Genomic DNA, 20,749 nt, shown 5'->3' with positions numbered 1-20,749 from the left:
GTCCCACTGTGGACAAAGCACCCCCAGCCCGGTCCCCATCTGTCACGCCCGCCTGCCCTATCCGTTCACCCCCTGCCCCCGGCCCGCCTCTGACTGTCACGGCTTCCTGGGGGGGCCTGACACTGCCCAGCGTGGCCTTGACCTTCGGGATGGACTGGCTTTGTGTTTGTCACTTGTGGACTCAGTTCCAAGGGGGGCCAGGAGCTCCCTGCTGGGGAGGGAAGGGTGGGCTTCGCTAGCAAACCTGCTGGGACTGCAGAACCTGCCCCGCAGCTCCGTTCCGGCTGAAGTGCTGGACGCTGCGTCCTGAGGACAGTTGACGTCCATGCTCATGGGGATGAGGTCACATGTCCCCTGACGTCTCCTTCTGTGCTCTGCCGCCTCCTGGGAGGGGGCCCTGTGGCCCGTTGGGGTGCCAGCAGCCTGGGTGCTCCCCTGGCCGGGAGGCATCGGACGCACCTGCTGCACCTGTGGAGGGTGAGCTGGAGGGAGGTGGGCGGCAGCTGGGCTGGGGGCAAAGCCTGGGCACAGCTGTCTTGGGGAGCAGCGTCGAGAGAGCACCTCGTTTCTGAGCCTCGGCCAGGCCGGGCTCTCAGACGGGGCCCTGGGCAGGGCGTGTGTCTAGCTGTGGCCTGTGGACAGTCACACCACACATCCCGGGGCAGCAGGGGTAGAGGAGCCATCCCCAACTGTGTCCAAGGAAGAGGGCGCCGGGCCCACACCTGGCAGCTGCCTGGCCAGGCCTGGCTGTCCCGGGTGGGTGGGGACTTGGTTCCCCCAGATGCTGTGGGACAGCACTGCTCCAGGGAGGCTCCCAGACCTGAGCCTGGGAGCGGCCTGGCCACGCGTGGTCAGAGGGGACTCAGTGGGCCGTCTGGTCCGCACCCCTCCCAGACCGTGGCCTAGAGGGGAAACATCTGTCCAAGGAGCCCCCAGCTGTGTGCTCTGTGAGTGCAACAGCAAGCCGGGTCCCTGCTGGGCTCTGTGCTGTTGGAACGAATGAACCCATGAATGAATGAAGTGGGGGCTCCGGGGCCTCCTGGGCTTGTTCCTTTCTTCCTTGCACCCATTGGGGTGGGCAGCACCCCGTGGGGGCCATGGAGGGGCAGGTGGGCTGGGCTCTGGGAAGATGCCACAGCAGTGGCACAGGCCCCGAGGGACGGGAGGGCAGGCAGCGGGGCCACTGGGGCTTCCCCCATGCGTGGCAGGCGTCCTCCCGTGGCCGGGCGCTCTGTGGACTCTGCTGTGCTGGGCGGAGCCTGCAGGCCCCGAGCAGACGCGGCTCCAGAGCTTCCCCTCCCTGGGGCTGGCGGACCCCAGACTCCTGCAGCCCAGACAGGGATAGAGGCTCGCAGACCCCCTGGAAGGAGCGCCTGCCGCCGGGCGGGGTCCCCACCTCCCCGCCCTGCCTGGTGTTCAGGGCAGGGCCCTGGCGCCCCCTGGTGGCGGCGAGAGACCAGAGCAGGACACGGGCTGCTGGGATTTGAGATCAGGCTAAGAAGCAAACTGTGCGGAACTCGGAGGATAGAGCCGGGACGGAGGATGTGCCCGGCCGGGCCCCGTCATCCACTCCCGACACCACCTCTGTGCCACGTGTGCTGTGCCAGAGCCGGAGGATGCCCAGCTGCCCAGGCCTTGGGGACAGTGTGCTGGGGGGATGAGACCCAGGCGAGGAGGGTCCCAGGGACTGGTCTGTGTGTGCATTTGTTCGTTCATCCCCCATCGCTGGAACCTGCCCGCCAGGGGCCTGCACCCGGTGGGGAGAGAACAGGAAGTGAAGGTCATGACTCCAGGGTGGCCTGTGCTGTGTGGAACACAGTCAGGACGAGGGGACAGAGACGAGACTGCAGGGACTCGTGGGGCTGCCGGGCCTCGGCGGAGGGGAGGTCAGACAGGCTCAAGTCTGTGTGAGGACCTGGCGGGTCCAGGTCGAGGACGCTACCAGCGTGGCCAGGGTGGCCAGCATGGTGGAGGGCTGGCCACGGAGGTCTGGTGGCCACGACAAGGTGGGTTTCCCGATGGAATGCTCACTGCACCACGGCCTGGTCCAGGTCGGAGCAGGTGCTCCATGGGGGAGTCTCTGTCCCCCAAGCCCAGAGCTCTGGGGTGCCCATAGGCGCCAAGCACGGGCCTGACTCTGGGGTCTGCAGCCACCAGCCCTGTGGCCTGAAGTGATCCATGGAGAGACAGGTGTGGACCTGGGGACAGTGACAGTCCTGCTGAGGGTGTGAGTGGGCGGGACACGTGTGCCCCTCACTGAGGAGGCGCTGGGCCGGGCTCACTTGTGGGGGGCGCGGGGGCTGAGCTGTCAGAGCAGGAGGCCTCTGCACGGAGATCCGTACTGGACTGATGCTGTGCCGCTGGGCAGAGGGCGCCTGCTCTGAGAGCACTTCCAGCCACGTCCCCGGGGCTCCTGGGGACAGCCAGCCCCCTTCCCAGGGGTGGGTGCAGGGAGGATCCGGGGACGGCCAGGCCAGGTCCTCACCTCCACTGTAGCCACCGCCTGTCTGGAGCGGGCCAGAGGGAGGTGCTGCCGCCACGCTGCGTGTCCTGGGCAGGGCTGTCTGGCCAAGGGGCTGTTTGGCAGGTGCCTGGCTGACTAGAGGCTCCAGCATGTCCAACTCTTGGTTCAGACCAGGCAGGTGTGAGGGGACATTTGGCCCAGCCTGGCTGAGGGCTCCAGGCCCAGCGTGAGGCCCAGCCCACCCTGGCAGCGGCCTGAGCTCTGCTCGAGGGAGTAATAGGAAGGTGCGGAGCCTCTAGCTCTTCTTGCTGCTGGCCCAGAAACAGCAAGCGACGAGGGGAGCGTGTCATGTCCTGTCACCCAGACCGCAGTGTTCACCTGGTTGGGGCCCTCCAAGGCCTCTGGGCTCCTCTGTGTGGGTCTCGACTATGTGTGGGTGTAGTAGGGGTCTGGGTGAACCCTAGGGAGACTCAGAGATCAGGGCCCATGGCAGAGAGACAAAGAGACAGAGAAACATAGAGACATTGAGAGACAAAGAAAGACAGAGAGGTACAGAGAGACAGAGTCAAAGAGACAGAGAGAGGCAGAGACAGGCAGACGCACGCAGAGGAGAGGCGGGGCTGGAGTGTGCGGCTCCGTGCCTGGCTGGCCCTGCTCGGGGAAGCTGAGTGGCCGGTAAGGGCCTCCCCACACAGAATGTCCCAGAAACTCGGCCACAGAGGGGAGTGCAGACCTGGATCTTTGGGGGAACCGAGGAATGTTCTTGGCTTCCTTCTAAGCCTTTGACATTTTGTCCTGTTTTGTGGGAAACACGTGAGAAAGAAAAGCCCCATTCCCACATTTCTGGAGGCTGGTTTGTGCCGACAGACCCACCGGTCGCTGTCAGAGTTGGCAGAGAAACGGTGCCGGGAGGGGGAGAGCGCGGTCGGCCCCGCTGGCGGACTCGCCTCCCTGGCTTGTGTCTCCTCTTGCTTCCACCTCTCTGGGGCAGGCACCTGTGCGGGGCGTGGGGGCCACGGGGCTCTGTGGTCAGCAGCAGCCTCTGCCCAGCGGGCCCAAGCCTGCCACTCTTGCTGGGCAGGGCCTTTCCCTTCAGAGCAGCCCCTGCCAAGGCAAGGGCGACCCCGAGCCACCTCTGTGCCTAACTCCCTGCCCCGTGGAGCACGGCAGAGGCCTGGGTAGGTGCAGCCCCCGAGTGGCAGAGGCCTGGGTGAGGGACCCCAGCAGTGGACCCACTGCGGCCTGCCCGTGAGTGTCGCCAGCTGTTCCCGTGGCAGCCAGAGGGCACTGCTGGGTGACCCTGGAAATCCAGGGTGGGTGAGGCCTGTCTGACCCTTTCCAGGCGACCCACTCTTGGTTTCCAGGGTTGCCCTGGTAACCACAGATGGGGAGAGGCTGGTGGCGTCCAGCCTCCCGGGGCCTGGGGAGGAATCCCCTGAGCCCGGGGGACCCGCCCTGCCCCCGTGAGCTTTCCTCCTGGACGTGGTGAACGGCGCAGCCTCCTCTGATGTGTCTCGCCAAAGGAAGGAAGCCAGTTTGAAAAAGCTACGCAGCAAGATTCCAACTATGTGACATCTGGAAAAGCAAAACTACAGAGACCGTGAAAAGATGAGGGTGGCCGGGGGTCGGGGAGGAGGACGACTGGGTGGGGCTCGGAGGATTTTCAAGGCAGTGAAACCCGCTGGGTGACACTGTGATGGCGGGTGTATGTCATTCCTCATTTGCCCAAACCCATGGAATGTACAACACCAGGAGCGAGAGCGAGCCCTAGTGTAGACATGGGCCTCAGTTAGTAACAATGTATTAATATCGGTCTATTCTTTGTAACAAATGTGTCGCTAACGGCGGAGGAAGTTATGGGACGTGACGGGGAGGGGATGTGGGAATGCTCTGTACTTTCTGTTCAATTTTTCCATAAACCTAAAACTGCTCTAAAAGCTAAAATCTATTAGTTAAAAAAAAGGCCCAGCTTTTGCCTGCCCAGCCCCCGCCCTGCCCAGCCCATCGCTCTGCCTGTGTGTTCCGGGCGTGTTCAGATGCCTGTTTCCTTTGCTTTGCCCTCGGGGTGGGCGCCACGGGGCCTGGAGCCCCCACCACTCCCAGCAAACACTAGTGTGGTTTGTAACTGTGATCGTCACAAATGCTCACAAGTTGACATTTGGTTGGCGACGTGCTGCGGTTCCCGGTGGCATCGGCAAAGCCTCTGCACGCCTGGCGGGAGGAAGCCCTTCTGCGGCAAGGCCACTTGCTTAGACCAGGGGAGATCGCCGTGGGTGGTGGTGGCTTTGAAACGGTTTCTGGGGTCCTGAGGTTTAACTAGGGCACAGCAGCTGGCACTCGGGACGGCCCCACCGCGCACGGCCGAGGCCCACGGGTTCCCTTCTCCATCCTGGCTCGGAGGGGGATCTCACTCCAGACCCGCCAGGTGCAGAGGGTGGGCTGAGGGGCGGAGAGCGGTCTAGGGTATTCAGCTTTCGAAGAAATCAGAAGGGAGGTGGGCAGAGTCACGCGTGCGTTTGTGTGTGAGCAAAGCCTGGGATGAGAGTGGGCAACGAGGGAGGGGCACCTCAGACTCCGCAGTGGGGAAGAACGAGAAAAGCGGCCAGGCAGTTCCTGGCGCTGCCACGAGAGGGTGACGTGGGACCAGGACAGCTGGGTGGACGCGTGTCCTTCCGGCGGTGCTGAGGGCCCAGAGGAGAATGCCGCGCCGCAAATCCAGACCATAGGCCCCGCACGGCAGTGCACGGAGCAGGGAGGGGCTGTTGCACTGAGCGCTTCCCCCCTGCAGAGGGTCTGTGTGATCCCTCAGGCAGCAAAGCACCTGAAGACATGCAGGAGAGGGCGGGCTTTCCACATGTGTGTTCTCAGAGGTGTGGGGAAGCCCAGCCCGGGTCAGCTGTACCTGCTCTGGCGGCACCGGGCTGGAAAAACAGATGCTTTCCTCTGAGCCTGTGTGCACAGCGTCCGCCCAGAGGACGCCTCTTCCAGGAGGCCTTCTGAGCTTCACACCGGGGTCCCCACCCTCTGGTTGTGCCTCTCAGGACTTCTGGGCTGCAGGAGCCGCGATAACCACCCGGCAAGGTGGGTGCTCGTCCCAGGGCTCGCTTAGGCAGCAGCTCCCCCCGCCCCGAGATGGAGGCCCCTCTGGACCAGCCCAGCTGGGCAGGATGCCCCCCGCCGGCCTGGGAGCCCAGGGCATGCTGCGGCCAGGGCAGCCGGCCCAGCTCCTCCAGGGAAGGAGTTTTTTGTGATTTTATTTTCAAAATTTAAAGGTGCTACATGCCTAGTAACTGTACTCGTGTTTCTTTTGTTCCCTTGGCAAGTTACCAGCAGCTTCCTGGTTTAAAACTGCATAGGTTTATTGTCTCACAGTTCTGGAGTTTAGAATTCAACACCGGCCAAGGTGGGGTCACGGCGGTTCCATCCGGGGCCTGTGGGATTGCGGTTTCCGGTTTCTGGAGCTCTCGCAGGTAGCTCGGCTCGCAGCCCCCCCCTCTGTCTTCAGAGGCAGCTGTGCTGCACCCTCCGACCACCCCGACACCCTCCTCGCCCCCGACACCCTCCCTGCTCCCGGACCGTGACCTCCTCTCCCGCCCCGCACTGGCCGGCCTCGTGATTGCAGGGACCCGCCTAGATAATCCGGATTGTCTCCCCGTGTCGGGGCCAGCCGATTAGCGGCTTAATTCTTTCTGCTGCCTTAACCCCCCTCTGCCGTGACGGAGCGTGCTCGGGTTCCGGGGATTAGGGTGCCAGCGTCTTGCTGCCCACCACAGTCACTGAAAACTGGAACAGAAAAAGAAGGGAAATAACTGCAGCCTCCCCACGCCCGCCCCCAGAGCTCCTGTGGGCTCCGCCATGTTGGGACAGGACCTCTCGGGCCCCTTCTGCTCCCTGTGTCCCACTGGGGAGGACAATTTCGATGCTGCCTCCCCATCCGCCACAGCGCCCTAAGGTCACTTTCGGTCTAGAGCGTTGCCTGCGCCTTGGGTGGTCCGGCCTGTTCCGAGGGCGGGTGAGCTGCAGGGGCAGGAGGCGGGGGCGCCGGGGCCCATAGGCAGCTTGCACCGGAATTCGGAATTTCTCCCACCCCTGCCTGCTCCGCCCCCCGCCCCAGGAGGAGGTACCTTTGCGAATTTAATTTCATCCAGCAAACGTGTCAGTTCCCGGAAAATGAATGTGACGTTTCTGCCTCGGGGAGCGCGGGCAGCCTGGTCCCAGATGGCCCTGGGGGCTGTGCTGTCCCTTGGGGCCCAGACCATGGAGTTTGATCCTGAAACTGGACACCTGGCCTCACACAGAGCTCAGGGTTATCTGTGGAGCCCCCAGTCCCCGCCCCGGCCTGGGAAGTCCTGCCAGGGCTGGGGAGTGGAGGTGGACTCACGGGATGGCCATTGGCACAGCTAACGTCACTCGCTCTGCGTGTGACAGAGGGGGCTCCACTGGCCACACGCCCTACTCTGCTGGTTCTGGGACGAGCCAGGGTCCTGCCAGTCCCAGGGCAGTGAGAGACTGGCTGTAGTCACAGGCGGGGCCCTCAGGACCCCTCCCCTGGGCAGTGGTGGGACAGCTTTTTGAGTTGGGGGCTTGTTTGGGGTAATATTTCTTGGACAGGTGCTCAAAATGGTGCTGGCCAGATTCTCCAGGACAGCTCATCTCCTCAGCCGGGGGAGGGGCGGTTCTGCCTGGGGCTGCCAGCCCTGGTCCCTGTCCTGCCTTGGAGATGCTTCCCTGGGAGCCACGCCACATGGCCTTGGCTCAGGACCCCAGGAGGAGCTTCTGGTACAAGCCGCGGCGGGTCCTGGCCTGGCAGCACCGTTCACTCCGCCCGCGGGTCCTGGTGTTTGTCTGCAGGCCCAGCTCCCCGGGGCTCCCGTGCAGCATGGAGCGTGACAGGGTCTTGGTTCTGCTGTGGAGGACCTGGGTCCCAGAGCAGGCCCTGGCGGCTGTGCTGCCCCAGGCTTTCGTTTCTGACCCAGACAGATTAAATACTGGGCACTAAAGGCCGATACCTGCAGTGCCTCTGTCTCTGCTGTCTGGAGCCCGCGGGGACTCCGGTCCTGCTCCGGTCCTGCCTCGGCCTGCCTGGTGGCACCTGGCTGCAGGCAGGGAGGGTCCTGGCCTCCCGGGCAGGCAGGACCTTGCAAATCCTGGCTCCTGGAGGAAGCCCAGGTGGGGAGACTTGGATGGGGATAATCATTCCCCCAGACCAATCCCGCAAGGCCCCGGCCACCTCCCCTGCCTGTTGGGCACAGGGTGGCCTCTCTTCAGGTGGGTTCAGCCTCGATTCCACATGTGCGTCTTTCCCCTCCTCATCAGCTTCTCCTCTCGGGGCGGGGCGGGGGGCTCCTGACTGTGCCCTCCCTGTCTGCCTCTTCCTGGGAACTCCCAAGAAGGGACCCAGCATGCTCAGGGACACATGCCCGGGTACTGCTGGGGTTCCTGGGGTCACTGGGGCACCCAGAGGAGCCAGGGCAGGCTGGACCCACACTCAGGCTGGGGTGGAGACCAGTAGGGAGAGGACAGAGTGCAGTGGGGTTGGGGGCAGCCTGGCTCCCGGGCCTGGCAGTGACGCAGGGGCTCGGAAGAGGGCTGTGCCTTCTCCCTGAGGTCCACCTGGCCTGAGTGGCAGCTAGGTCTGTCTGGAGGCACCGGGGACCTTGCAGGGTGGCCTGGGGGCCCAGCTGGGCCTGGCTTCTGGGACGGAGCCTGAGCTATGCCCAGGACCTGGGTTGTGGCCTCTGGGCTGCCCCCTGGCCAGGCCTCGGGGAGGGGCAGCCCAGCCCCTGGTGGGGGGTGGAGGATGGAGCCCGGCTGCCGAGGACACGCTCCCCTCCCCTCACACCGCCGGGCCGCAGGGCATCTCCCAGGGCTGCTCTCGGGATTCCTCAGCCCTTTCTGGGCTCGGACCTGGGCCCCAACCCCAGGGCCCTCCTGGCATCCGGCCCGGCCCCACGTGGCTCGTGTGCCTGTGTGTCCCCTGGCCACTGGGACACCTGCTCTCCCAGTGTCCCCAGAGCCTGGAGAAGGAGAGGGCCCCTGCCTGGGGGGCTGCCCCTTCGGGGCTGAGTGCTAATGTCCTGCCCTGTGCCGGCACCGGGGACCCCAGGAGGCCACGCTCTCATGGTGAATTGGGAATCCCAGGACAGTGGAGAGCCACCGCATCGGTTCCAAGGGCTGCATGACAAAGTGCACCCGGAGTTGGGCCACAGTTCCACCCGTCCACAGGAATGGTCTTCGCCTGGGACCGGGCTGATGTAATGTCCACTTGGGGCCTGTGGGTTCGGGGGCTGAGATGCCCAGCGCCTGGACTTGCCCATCCCAGAGCAGACGCTGGAGGGAGCTTGGCCCGCAGGATCCCGCCTCTGGCACGGACTGGGAGGTGGCCGTGAGTTTCACAAGCCCCGGTGGAGCCCAGAGGGTGGCCCTGGGCAGGGCAGGTCGCCACGTGGCTGGTTTGCCTGGTGGAAGCCGCAGCCCTGCTGGCCTCTGGCTGGCCCTGAGTGGCGCTCGGCCTCCCTGCAGGACAGAGGAGCGTCACGGGGTCTTGCCGTGTGCAGGGGCCATGCCCAGGCCTGGTGCCGGGTCCTCACTCTGCAGCCTGCGGTTGCTGGAGTGCTGTAAGGACCGTGTTTTTGGAGCCCTTGCCCAGGCTGGGTGGCTGCTGGGTAGTTGAGACATTTTCAGAGTTGCTGCCACTAAGTGAGTCCCCCGTGATGAGGCCAGAGCTGCAGAGAGCCAGGGCCTAGGGCACCCGTCTTCCTTCTGCACCAAAACCCCTGGAGAAGTGAGGTGTGGGGTGCAATCCGAGGATTGCTTTCTCGACCCTGTTGGAGTGCACCCTCTGGTGGCAGTTAGTACATGCACAGTGCTGTGCAGCCGTCACCTCCGTCTAGTTCCAAAACTTTTCCCTGACCCTCGAAGGAGACTCCGTGCCCGTCAGCGGCATCCCACGTTCCCCCTTCCCCAGCACTTGGCAACCGCTATCCTCTTTTCTGTCTCTTTGGATTTTCCTCTTCTGGACATTTAATACAAATAGAATCTTACAACACACACCCCTGCTCGCCTGGCTTCTTCCCCAGCACAATGTCTCCAGCTCCTCCACATGGCGGCCCTTAACCTCACGTGATAGTCCTTCACCCCCCCCCCACACCATACTCCTTCACCCCACGTGGTGGCCCTTAACCTCACGTGATAGTCCTTCACCCCCACACGATACTGCTTAACCCCACGTGGTGGCCCTTAACCTCACGTGATAGTCCTTCACCCCCACACGATACTGCTTAACCCCACGTGGTGGCCCTTAACCTCACATGATAGTCCTTCACCCCCACACGATACTCCTTAACCCCACGTGGTGGCCCTTAACCTCACGTGATAGTCCTTCACCCCCACACGATACTCCTTAACCCCACGTGGTGGCCCTTAACCTCACGTGATAGTCCTTCACCCCCACACGATACTGCTTAACCCCACGTGGCGGCCCTTCACCCCACGTGGCAGCCCTTAGCCCCACGTGACCATCCTTCACCCCCCCCACATGATACTCCTTAACCCCACGTGGTGGCCCTTAACCTCACGTGATAGTCCTTCACCCCCCCCCACACCATACTCCTTAACCCCATGTGGCGGCCCTTCACCCCACGTGACCATCCTTCACCCCCCCCCCACGATACTCCTTCACCCCATGTGGCAGCCCTTAGCCCCACGTGACCATCCTTCACCCCCCCCCCCCACGATACTCCTTCACCCCACGTGGCAGCCCTTAGCCCCACGTGACCATCCTTCACCCCACCTGATACTCCTTAACCCCATGCGGAGGCTCTTCAACCCACGTGATAGCACTTCACCCCACGTGATCATCCCTCACCCCACGTGACCATCCTTCACCCCACGTGACCGTCCTTCACCCCAGGTGGCGGCCCTTCTCTCCTTCCTGCCACTAACAGTCTGTTGCGCGGACAGACCGCATTTATTTCTTCACCACCCACTGACAGACGTGTGAGTTGTCCTCCGCTTTTCGGTGTTGTGAACAGGTGTGCACGGGCATGGGCGTGAGTCCGTAGACCCTGAGAGTGGGACAGCCGTGCGTGCGGTGGCCCTGGGTTTGCCTTGTTGAGGGAGGCACAGCTTTCTGCTGGTAGGAAGCTCTCCGTGGGGGAGGGCTGGGGCATGGAGCCGCCCCTCACCAACCTTCAGCCGGGTGGCTTCCGCCAGGGCTTGCAGCTTTGGGCACAGCAGGGGTCCCCGGGTTGGGGGCTGATGAGAAGCAGGGGGGCTGCCTTGGTGCGTCAGCCAGGCCTGACTCAGGGTCAGAGGCAACCCTGCACACCGCCTCCTCCAGGAAGTGGGGACAGTGCCCCCCTCACTGCCCAGTGGAGGAAGCTGAGTCACCCTGGGGGGGGGATCCCAGGGCCCCTTGGGAACGCTGCCCTCCCCCGCCGGTTGCACAGAGGTGGGGGTGCGAGCTCCTGCCTGGTGAGCGTCTCCAGCCACAGCCAGACAGGCCTGGCTCCAGCTCCAAGGGAAACCAGCCAGAGCGGGGCCAGGCCCTGACCTTCCCTGCACGCCCCCACCTGGGCCCGGGTCCCCCTGCGACAGCCGGAGCAAGGGCCCGGCTCATGCCCAGGCTGCTGCAGGCCCCAGGACACGCCCTGCGAGCGGGAAGACAGTCAGCCCCGGGTGGGTTCCTGGGCGGCAGTATCGAGGCCAGTTCGCAAGACAGGCCAGAGCTGGAACCAGAGTCCGTGTGGAGCCGCCAGCGGGGTCAGCGGCAGGAACAGTGGGGCGGGAGAGTTTGGGACACGGGAGTTTGGCCCTGGGGTACTCATACCAGAGTCGCTGGTGAATTGTCGGATCATTCTGGAAGCAGCCAAGCAATGGGGTGCATGCTACAGGCCAACCTGAGCCAGGACTCGCCCTGTGCCCGCAGAGCCCCCCTGGCAGCCCCCAGCCTTCCCTCCCGGATGCGGAGCCCTGAGTACCCTGGTCCTGGGTGGGGGCTCGCCTGCTCTGGGACTGAACTTCTCCTTCCCAGCCTTGTCTCCCAATGGCCACGTGGTGTCGGCCACTCATGCCTGGAGTTCCAGCCCACCCTGAGCCGATCACCCTGGGGTACGCCAGCAGGACCCACAACAGCCCCCCAGTGCAGGGTTGCTGCCCCCCCAGAAAGATACACTGTTCACTGTGGGTTTTGAGCAGGGACTCCCAGCCAGGGCTGCAGTTCTGAAGGGTGAAGGGAGGAGAAAGCTCCCCTCCCCCTTCCCCTGGTGCCCAGTGCCCCGGAGGCAGCCACGGGCACCACCTTCGTGCACGCAGAGCAGATCGGTTCAGCAGAGGCTGAAGCGCCCGCAGTGTGGGGCCACGTGCTGGTGTTGGGGTACAGCGAGGAGCCCAAGTGGTGGGAGCCCTGCCTCCAGGCGGGCATCCGGGGGGCTGGCGGTGGCGGAGACACGTGCCACTTGCGCAGGTGCTGTGGGATGGGCCGCAAAGGGGGCGTGGGGGTGGGGAGCAGCTTTAAACAGGTGAACCTGAAACTCAGTGTCCAGCGCTTCCTCAGCACCCCTCCACACCGCCCAGGATGGGGTCCCCTTCCCTCGCATCCCCTGCTGCTCTGGTCAGGGTGATGTTCAGCCGCCCTGCTGTGTGCTGGCTTCTGTCCTGCAGACTCCTGCAGGTGCTGTTTGTTCAACGTCCCCTGAGGGTTTCCTGCCGCCCCTGTGGGCCTGGCCTGGGCCCCCAAGACTAGCGGGGACAGACCCCAGCCTGAGGCTCCCACGGCCCAGCTACGGGCAGACCACCAGTGCAGAGCACAGGGCCCAGTCCAACCTGGGAAGGAGGGGGCTGTCTGGGGTGCCCAAGGCAGGGCCCCCAAGCGGAGAGACCGGGGATGGGGAGATGAGGGGGAGGGGTGATCACAGCAGCTTCGAGGGTGACTGGGCAGTGGGGGCCATGGTGAGTGCCAGGCCAGGCCAAGGGGCTGTCCCTGCGGGCGTGGGAGCCCCTGAAGGCTCCAGGCCGCAGTGGCCCCTCTCACCCCGGTGCCCAGCCAGGGCAGAGTGGGGCGCTGCGAGGCTGTTCCTGCCCTGGCGGTGGGGCTCGGTGCCCGGGCAGCTGTGGGGGCCTCGCTGGGTCTCCAGCCCCACCTGCCTCCCCGCTGCCTGGCCTCACGGCCCGAATGTCAGCACAGACCCCGGAGCTTGTGTGGCCTGCCACTTGCCCAGCAGGGCTGTTTCCCCAGGCCAGGCAGACGGAGAGCCCTGGGCACCCCCGGCTCTGACCCCTGGCCTGGGCCGGCCTCTGTCTTGCCCTGAGTAACTCTCTAGGAATTCCCCAGAAGTCCCCGCCTGACCCTCCACGGGGCTGTGCTGGCAGCTGCATCCGTCACACTCCTTCCCGTGGGACTGTGGCTGCCCCTGGGGCCCTGACTCGGCTCAGGGGCCTGCCAGGGACCTTCCTGAGGAGGTGTAAGGGAGAACTGCCAGAGCCACCGGGGGCGCCGTGGGCTGGTCAGGTCTGGGGGCGCTGGCCCCTGCTCCCATCTGCCTCCCAGGCTGGCCAGGAAGGGTCCTGCCAGCCTTGCGGGGGCAGCACCTGTGGGCTGGGCTGGTGCTGGGCCACCTGCGCCCTCGGCACGTGGGGCTCCACTGGCTCTGAGCTGGCCTCCGGTTACGAGTCCCCTGCAGCCGGGCGGGTCAGGCCTTTGGCTTTAGGGCTGAGGGCACGGGAGGCCCACCTCCCATTCGGACCTCAGATGGGGCAGCTCGGCAGGGATGCACAGGCAGAGGTGCCTTGTCCCTGTGTCACCCATATTGGGCCCTACACATGTTCCAGGCGTCCTGCGACATGAGGCAGGTCACCTGACCCCACCGGCAGCACTTGTTCCCCAAGGCCCTGGCTGGCTGGGTTGGCTGTGGGTGGAGGACGGAGCCCTGGTGGGAGTCCTGCTGCCCCAGCCGGGCAGACACGTGGCCCCAGGGCAATCGCCCACATTCCTGCACCCACGGAGGGGAGGGGTGGGGAGGACGGGCGCTGTGGTCTCGGGGTCCCGGCAGGTGAGGCTCAGCCACTTGGCTTGGGGTCCAGGGCGCCTGACCTGCTCCAGGCTGACCCAGATGCCACCTGTTCCACACAGACCAGCTGGGAGGGGCCAAGGGGACGTGGGGCTGTCCGAGGTGGGGCCAAGGTGGTGTGCCCACCGGCCAGGTCCAGGTAGCTGTGGGGCTGACCTCGGGGCCTCTCCTGGCCTCAGAGCTGAGGGAAGCCTGGTTTTCCGTGGAAGACCCAAAGCTGTGTGCAGACGGCTTGACCGGGATACGCACAGGAGCGGGTCTCTGGGGCCAGAGCGGGCACGGCTGCTGTCGGGGACAGGGCCCGGGTCCCCTGCTAAGCCGTACCCTGTGGCGCCCGTTCACACGGCACTTGAGAGCCACGGCAGAGGCTGCTTTCTCTGGGCACTCGGGAGGGACGTGGCCCTCCTGCTGCCGGTTCACACCCCTGGTCCCCTCCCCATGAGGCCCATGCTGCCAGACGGTGTCCCCTGTGGTGTGGGGGGCCTGGGCTTTCTCCACCTGGAGTCGCAGGGCAGGAGGTCGCCACGGCTGGCGCTCACCTGCTTCTCCCCTGGCAGACGTGGACGAGTGTGCCAGCGCCAACGGCGGCTGCGAGGGGCCGTGCTGCAACACCGTGGGGGGCTTCTACTGCCGGTGCCCCCCCGGCCGCCAGCTGCAGGGAGACGGCAAGACGTGCCAAGGTAGGATGCGGCCTGGCCCCGGCCCCAGCACCCCCCTTGGTGTCCCTGCCCCCGCTCGTCTGCTGGGCGGCCTCCTTGCCGCCCTGGGTGCTCCACGGGGTCCGCTCGGGGTCCTGGGTGGGTGCCCAGGTTCTCAGGGAGCTGCTCACCTGACCCTCACCCCTGCTCCGCAGAGACCTGGCAGGGGCTCGGAGAACCTGCTGTTGGTGGGGCATGCCCTGGGGCTGAGCAGGGGCTAGGGGGGCAGGTGGGGACAGCTGGTCACTGTGTTCAGGAGAGACGCAGGCCGTGGGCCCGGAGCCCTGGCTGGGTTGCCGGGGAGGAGGCGGGGACTCTCCGAGGCCTGAGGCTGGAAGTGTCCCCAGCTCTGGGCGGACCCTGCAACTCAGCCATCAGCAGCGTCAGAGCAGACAGGAAGGAAAGCCCCTGGGAGAGACGGGACCAGATCAGGATCGAGAGGAAGGAGGCAGAGGAGGGCGGCCCCTCTCCCCCGACTCTCCTTTGCCTGCTCTGGCCCCACCCAGCCCCGGACCCCGTTGGCGGGTGTCTGGGCAGCTGGTCCCTGGGAGAGGGCGGGCGGTGGGGCTGAGGGGCTGGCGGCCTCTGTTCTGCTCTCTGGGTCAGACGGTCACTGTCATCGTCTCTCGGAACTTCCTCTGGAGAACCCAGCGCTGTCTCCAGCTGTCCTGCTGGGAGCCTCTTTTGGGGCAGGGGCAGGGGCCAGCCTGCTGGGCTGGGTGCCCGAGAGGTGGGGTGCAGTCCGCCTGCCTGAGATGCCCTGGACACCCAGATTCCGTGTGTCTTCCACCTGGCATAGCCTTCAGCCCAGACACCACCCTGGTCCTGGCCCTCACCTTGGTTTCCCCTTCTGTGAAATGGGCTCCTTTGGGGTGGCAGAAACCACCTGTGGCCCGTACCCCTGCCCCAGGACACACTGAGTGCAGGCGGAGGTGGGTGGGGAGGAGAAGAGGAGCCTCTGGGTGTGCAGGGTTAGAAGGGGGCCTGGTGGCTGGCACCGGCTCTCCGGCTGGGGCCCGGCCCTGTCTGCTGCAGGTGTGGCACAGCCCTAGGCCCTGGTCACCCCATACTTAGGGACCCGGGGACTGCAGGCCACACTGGGGTGGCAGACAGGAGGTGCAGGTGTTTGCATTTCCTCAGCTGGGGCCATGTGAGTGGTCACTTAAGGCATGATTCGGCCTCACTGAGACCTTTGCCTGTGGGGTCTGCCTGGCCCCACCCAGGGCTTCTCGCCAGCAGGAATTGGGTGTCAGGTGCTGGGCCAGGACCCCCCACACCTGGCCTCTGGCATTGTGGGTGGCAGGTGATTTGAACGGATATCACCTGGACGTTGGGGAAGCAGCCCACCCCTCCCAGCCTGGAGTTGCTGCGGCCCAGAGTCTCCACCAAGACAGCGCGAGACCCCGGTGGACAGACTCCCCTTCCCCGTGGCTGATGGTGTGAGTGTGTCCCGGGGAAAGGCTGAGTGTCCCCCACCAGTCACGGGCCCGGGGCAGCTTCCTCTACCCCTGAGAGCCTTGTATAGTCCGCCCTAAAGCGGAGTGATGGCGGAGTTGGTGTGAGGAACGAGTTCAGGGGCCTAGAACATTCTGGGCCCTGGGCAGGCATGAACCGTGTCATCCGAGTGTCAGCCTTGACGCAGCCCCAAGTGCCCCACTCCCACTTGGCAGCCCTCTTCCCAGCTTGAGATAGACTTGGGGTCCCCCATGACGGGCACTCAGGTTAGGGCTGGGCCTGGGCCTCCCGTCCCCTGACATGCCTCAGCCCCTCGCCTCACCTGGCACCGAGTGGGGTCCCCAACCTCGACTCCCTGATGGCATCTGGGAAGCCCCAGGTTGGCCAGGCGGCGCCAGGCCCTGGGGGCGTGCTGTGGCTGCCCCAGGTGGCCTCAGTGCCCTTGGCGGCAGCACCAGGGGGAGCAGAGTGGAGCAGGTGGTCTGAGGCCCTGCTGAGTCCCACAGAGGCCGTGGCGTCCCGAGGCTCTGGAGTGTCCCTAGGGGCTGGCCAGCGCCTGTGGCGTCTGCACTGTTCCAGCCGCCCTTGCCCGCGGCAGACGCCCAGGGCTCCGGCTGACCCCCAGGCCGGTGCGTCGCAGCCAGTGGAGAGGCCCTGGGACTCTGCACAGAGACCATGCTTGGGTTTGAGAGCAACTGTCAGAGGCAGATGGCACTCGGGAGGAGGGACAGGTGCTGCCCTGCAGCCCCAGGAATCCCTGCCAGGCTGTGGCTCCAGGACTCTGGAGGGACAGGCTTCTGGGACGGTGGGGGAGGGGAGGGTAAACTGACGGCTCCGCCTTCCAGGTGTCTGAGCCTGGGCTGGTGGGTGCAGGGGCTCAGTCCCAGGCAGGTGTGTGTCGGGCCTGGGGAAGGGGGGCTCCCCAAAGAGCCCGTGGAGGGTCCCAGAAGACGGAGCTGCCACACTCCAGCCTCCTGCTGCCGAGAGAGAGGTGGGCTCAGAGGCCCTCCCGGGATGGAGCTGCTCTGGCGGAGTGAACGGGGCCCCCACGGCTGCCCCCAGAAGCTGGGGTCTTGTGACTGTGCTCTGGGGCTGCTGGCCTCCCAGTGCCGCCCGGGCATGGCGGGCCATGCGGCTGAGGGTCCTGGCATGTCCAGCCCCCAACACGGCCCCGCAAAGCCCGGCACAGCATCGGCAAACAGATCAGTCCTGGACTCGGCTCACATTCCAGCAGGAGGTGTTGGACTCTCTCCATCTGGGGGTCCCTGAGGATAGGCTATGTCCGCGCCATCTGGCAGAGCTGGCTGGAGGCCGGGGCAGGGACCAGGTGACCAGGGCCAGCTGGGAGGCTAGACGGTGTCTAGCCAGGGGTGCAGAGCCTGTGTCCCAGCAGTGCCCGGCTCCTCTCCCCTCCTGCCCCCTCCCTGGCCCCAGCCCCGGGGGCTTCGCTGCCCCCTGCTCTGCGTGTTTGGGATGGCTGGGGCTGCAAGTCACCGCATGGCTGAGGGGGCCCTGCCAAGAGCCTGCTGTGTTTTCTCGTCCCCTGCCAGCCCAGCCTCCCCCGAAATCGCAGCTCTGGCGTACGAGCGAGCAAACGCGTGGGCTCGCAGGGTCCGGCCGAGCGGGTGTGGGAGCGCAGCACGCGGCGCAGGGACTCGGGGCGCCCCGAGGAGGAGCGGCCAGCAGCCCCGCTCGCTCGCAGGGAGGGCGGCGCGCGAGGAGTTGATGGTGGGGTGAGCCCAGAACCGCTCAGAGTGATGAATCGACGCCGTAAAGCCGAGTGCTGGCACGGGAGCCTGGCCGCAGGGTGCCTTGGCCCTGGCTCTGGGGCGTCTCCAGCCCGGTGTGTGTCTGTGTGTCGTGTTCTGGGAGGCGTCCTGAGCGGGAGTGAGCTCCGCTGTGCCAGGCTGGGCAGCAGTGTGGGCACGTCTCCCAGGTGAGGCTGGGCGCCAAATGCCACCTCCGCCGTTTCCGGGGCAGAGCGCGGCCTCTGCCACGTGCCAGGCTCCCTTCCAGACCCCATTCCGGGCAGGTGGGCTCATGCCTGTGGGTGACGCAGCTGCTGGCCCTGGGGCAAAGCAGGGGCTCCGCTGTGATGCCCTTCCCAGCAGGCCCCGCGCTCAGCTCCAGCACGGCCCAGCCTCCCATTAGGCCCCTCGGGGAGGCCGCTCCAGGGCCAGACTTTGGTGTCAGTGAGGACCAGGTTGAGCTTCTACTTAGCTCCTTACTGTGTGGCCTTGGGTAGGTAATTGTACCCTTCTGAACCTCGGTCTCTTCCTCTGTGGAGTGGGACATGTAATGCTCTCACCTCTAAGGTGCTTGGATTCAGGGCAATGGCCCAGGGCTCCGCGACGGAAGAGAAGCCTGCGAGAGCGGGCCCCCAGCCCCTGCCAGCTCTGGGGCAGACAGGGACAGAGAGAGCCGCCTCACCTGTGCCGGACCCGCTGTCTGCCTCGGCCTGGGTCACCACCTCTGTCCCTTTGCCCTCCTCCTGCTTCTCTCGACCAAGGCTCTCGGGGACAAGGATCTCACCTCAGGCCCAGAGTGGGAGGCAGTCAGGACCCCACATCCAGGCCTGGGAGACCCATGGCAGGTCTCCACGAAGCCCAACCTCCTCCCTCCACTGCCCGCTGGTCCGGAGTTCAGTCTCGTAAACACTCCTGCCTGTAAGGTGGGTCCAATCCTCACGTTAAACGTAGGGACATTCCGGGAGAACGGTGCTGTCCTGTCTGAGGGAGAAGTTGATGCTGGCGGGCGGAGGAGACCAGGGGTTTCCGTGGGGAGATGGAGGCTCAGGACCCGTCGCCCTCACGGCCTGCCCACCCCGAGGCTGGGCCCCCAGGCTGCCTTCCCACGCGGCGTGGGCTGCCCTGACACTGCTGCCCCCCCCAACCCCCCAGCTGCCCCTGCTCCTCCGGGAGATAAGGCGGCAGCCTGGGAACCGGTGGCGGGTGGCAGCCAACGGGGTCTGGGCAGGGAGCCGGGCTCTTTCTGGGGAAGTGGGTGGCTCTTCCTGGGGGAGGCTCAGTGAGCAACCCCAGCCCCCTGGCTGCTCTGTGGCTGTGAGGGCTTCCAGCATGGAGCTGCGGTCTTCACTGGGTGTCCGTGAGAAGCCCATGGGGGCTCGAGGCCCTGGGAGCCCCTCGCTGCCTTGCCGCCCACCCCCGCCCGTACCCGGGTCACTTGGGCTCCAGTCTGGCCCGTCTGACAAGTGCGTCTCTCACACTCACGGCCTGAGGGCGCTGCCAGGGCCTCGCTGTCCCCAGGGAGAGGAAGGAACGTGGGAAGTGACCTAGAGCCAGAGATCAGGAAGCCTCCGGGCTGACCGGCTGTGCCGTCCCGGCTGTGCCGTCCCGGCGGTGCCCTGCAGGGGAGGGCGCACTTGGCCTCATCCAGACCCTCGTCCTGGAGCCCAGGGCAGGTGCCTGGCACCTCATGAGGCCCTTGGCGGTGGAGCTTTTTCTCTGACCTTCCTTGGGGGGGGCAATACTTCGTCCCACCCGTGGCAGGACTCCCCCATGGAGGCCTTTCTGGAGGTTCCAGCGCTGCTCTGGGGTCACCTGTGCTCACTGAACCACAGGGCAGTCGTGGTGGCAGAAGGAGCTCCCGCGCCTTGCGTGGCCCACGCACCGTGCTGGGCCTGGGCGGCAGCCGCCCCGCAGTGCTCACGGCCACTCTGTGGCAGGGCTGCACCCCTGTCGCAGAGGGAGAGGCCCAGGGAGGGGCAGTCGTGTTTGCAGAGTTACAGCTGGGGGTGGCGGAGGGGACGGACGCCCAGAGCCCCTTGGTAAAGTCCAGACAGAGCCCCCGGCACACGGGCTGCTTGACCTAGAGGGGTCTCCCGTCCCTCCCGCCTGCGGCTTCCCGGGACCTGGAAGGGGCTTCCTACGCGCTTACACTCGCCGCCAGCGGGGCCGGGCCAGAGTGGGCATGGGGTGCATGGCAGGTGCTGCGGCCTGAGTGGCGGTGTCCCTCGGAACGTGCGCTGACACCCGCTCCCCAGTGTGAGGCTCTGCAGAGGTGCGGCCCCCGGGAGGGGGGGATTGGGGCCTGAAGGCTCCAGTGCCCGTAGCGGAGGGGCAGGAGCCGGCCCCCCTCCTGCACGCAGGAGGCACAGGCCTCGCCAGGCAGCAGCCCTGCCGCGCCCCGGGCGTGGGCTTCCCAGCCTCTGGAGCTGTGGGAAATAAATCCTGGCGTCTGTGAGTTGCCCAGACTGAGGTATTTTGTCAGAGCAGCCGAGAGCGAGACAAGGCCTCGGGGTCCCCACCTGTGGGCCCCAGAGCCCTGGTGCACACTTGGGCCTGCTGGTGGCAAAGCCGTGGCCTCGTTCCTTGGGCCGGCACCTGTGGCGGGCCGTCCTCCGGACGCAGCGAGGAAACCTGGCTGCAAACCGTGTTCCTTCCAGGAAGGATGGTGGCATTTCCGACGAGGTATCTGTGGCCAGAGGCCTCCTCTGTCGGAGGTTCCGAGCGCTAAAGCCTCTGTTTCCTGCTCTGCTCACGTTCATGCCTCTCGTGAGCAAACCCTGGCAGCTGTGTTCTCGGTGAACGCCAGGGCGGGAACGCAGCCCTCAGCATCAGCAGCTAGCGCCAGCCCGGGGACAGGCAGGAGGCCTGCGCCGACTCCCCAAGTCCTGGAAGACACCCTGGTGCGGGCAGCCTGCAGCCTGCACGCAGCCGATCTCCCGATGTCCGTGGCCGGCTGAGGGACCTGTGGGCCTGGAAGGCCTGGGTTTCAATCCCGGAGCCATCGTTTAGGACAGGTGTGACCCTCAGAAGCCACAGGCCTGGGACTCAGGGCTCCTGGAGAGGAAGTGGACACCCTCGATGGTGCACCCCAATGCGCCCCAGGACCCTGGCCTGGCCGGCGGCCATCTGGGCGGGGAAGGCACCCAGTGGACAATTCAGGCGGATCTCGCCTGGTCCCGGAAGCTTCTGCCACTGAGCTGGGGGCCTCCTGGGCTCAGGAAATGGAAGTGCCAGATGGCCCCTCTCCTGTCCTCCTGTGACCTCAGCAACCCCTGTTTCCTAGTGGTCCAGGCCCCTCCGAGGAGGCTGGGGGGG

General features: G+C 65.8%; 1 protein-coding gene across 1 annotated transcript in view; it reads left to right on the top strand.

Annotated features, from left to right (window-relative positions):
- Nucleotides 1-20,749, top strand: part of MEGF6 (multiple EGF like domains 6) — a 94,197-nt gene that overhangs the window by 31,998 nt on the left and 41,450 nt on the right. The window contains exon 4 of the mRNA XM_069477262.1: nt 14,091-14,213. Within this exon, the coding sequence (XP_069333363.1) occupies nt 14,091-14,213 (123 nt within the window). The remainder of the gene's footprint in view (nt 1-14,090; nt 14,214-20,749) is intronic.

The sequence above is a fragment of the Eulemur rufifrons genome, chromosome 8 (assembly GCF_041146395.1).
Source record: "Eulemur rufifrons isolate Redbay chromosome 8, OSU_ERuf_1, whole genome shotgun sequence".
NCBI classification, from domain to species: Eukaryota; Metazoa; Chordata; class Mammalia; order Primates; family Lemuridae; genus Eulemur; species Eulemur rufifrons.
The sequence above is the reverse complement of the archived record's forward strand: the minus strand, read 5'-3'. Positions and strand labels throughout refer to the sequence as shown.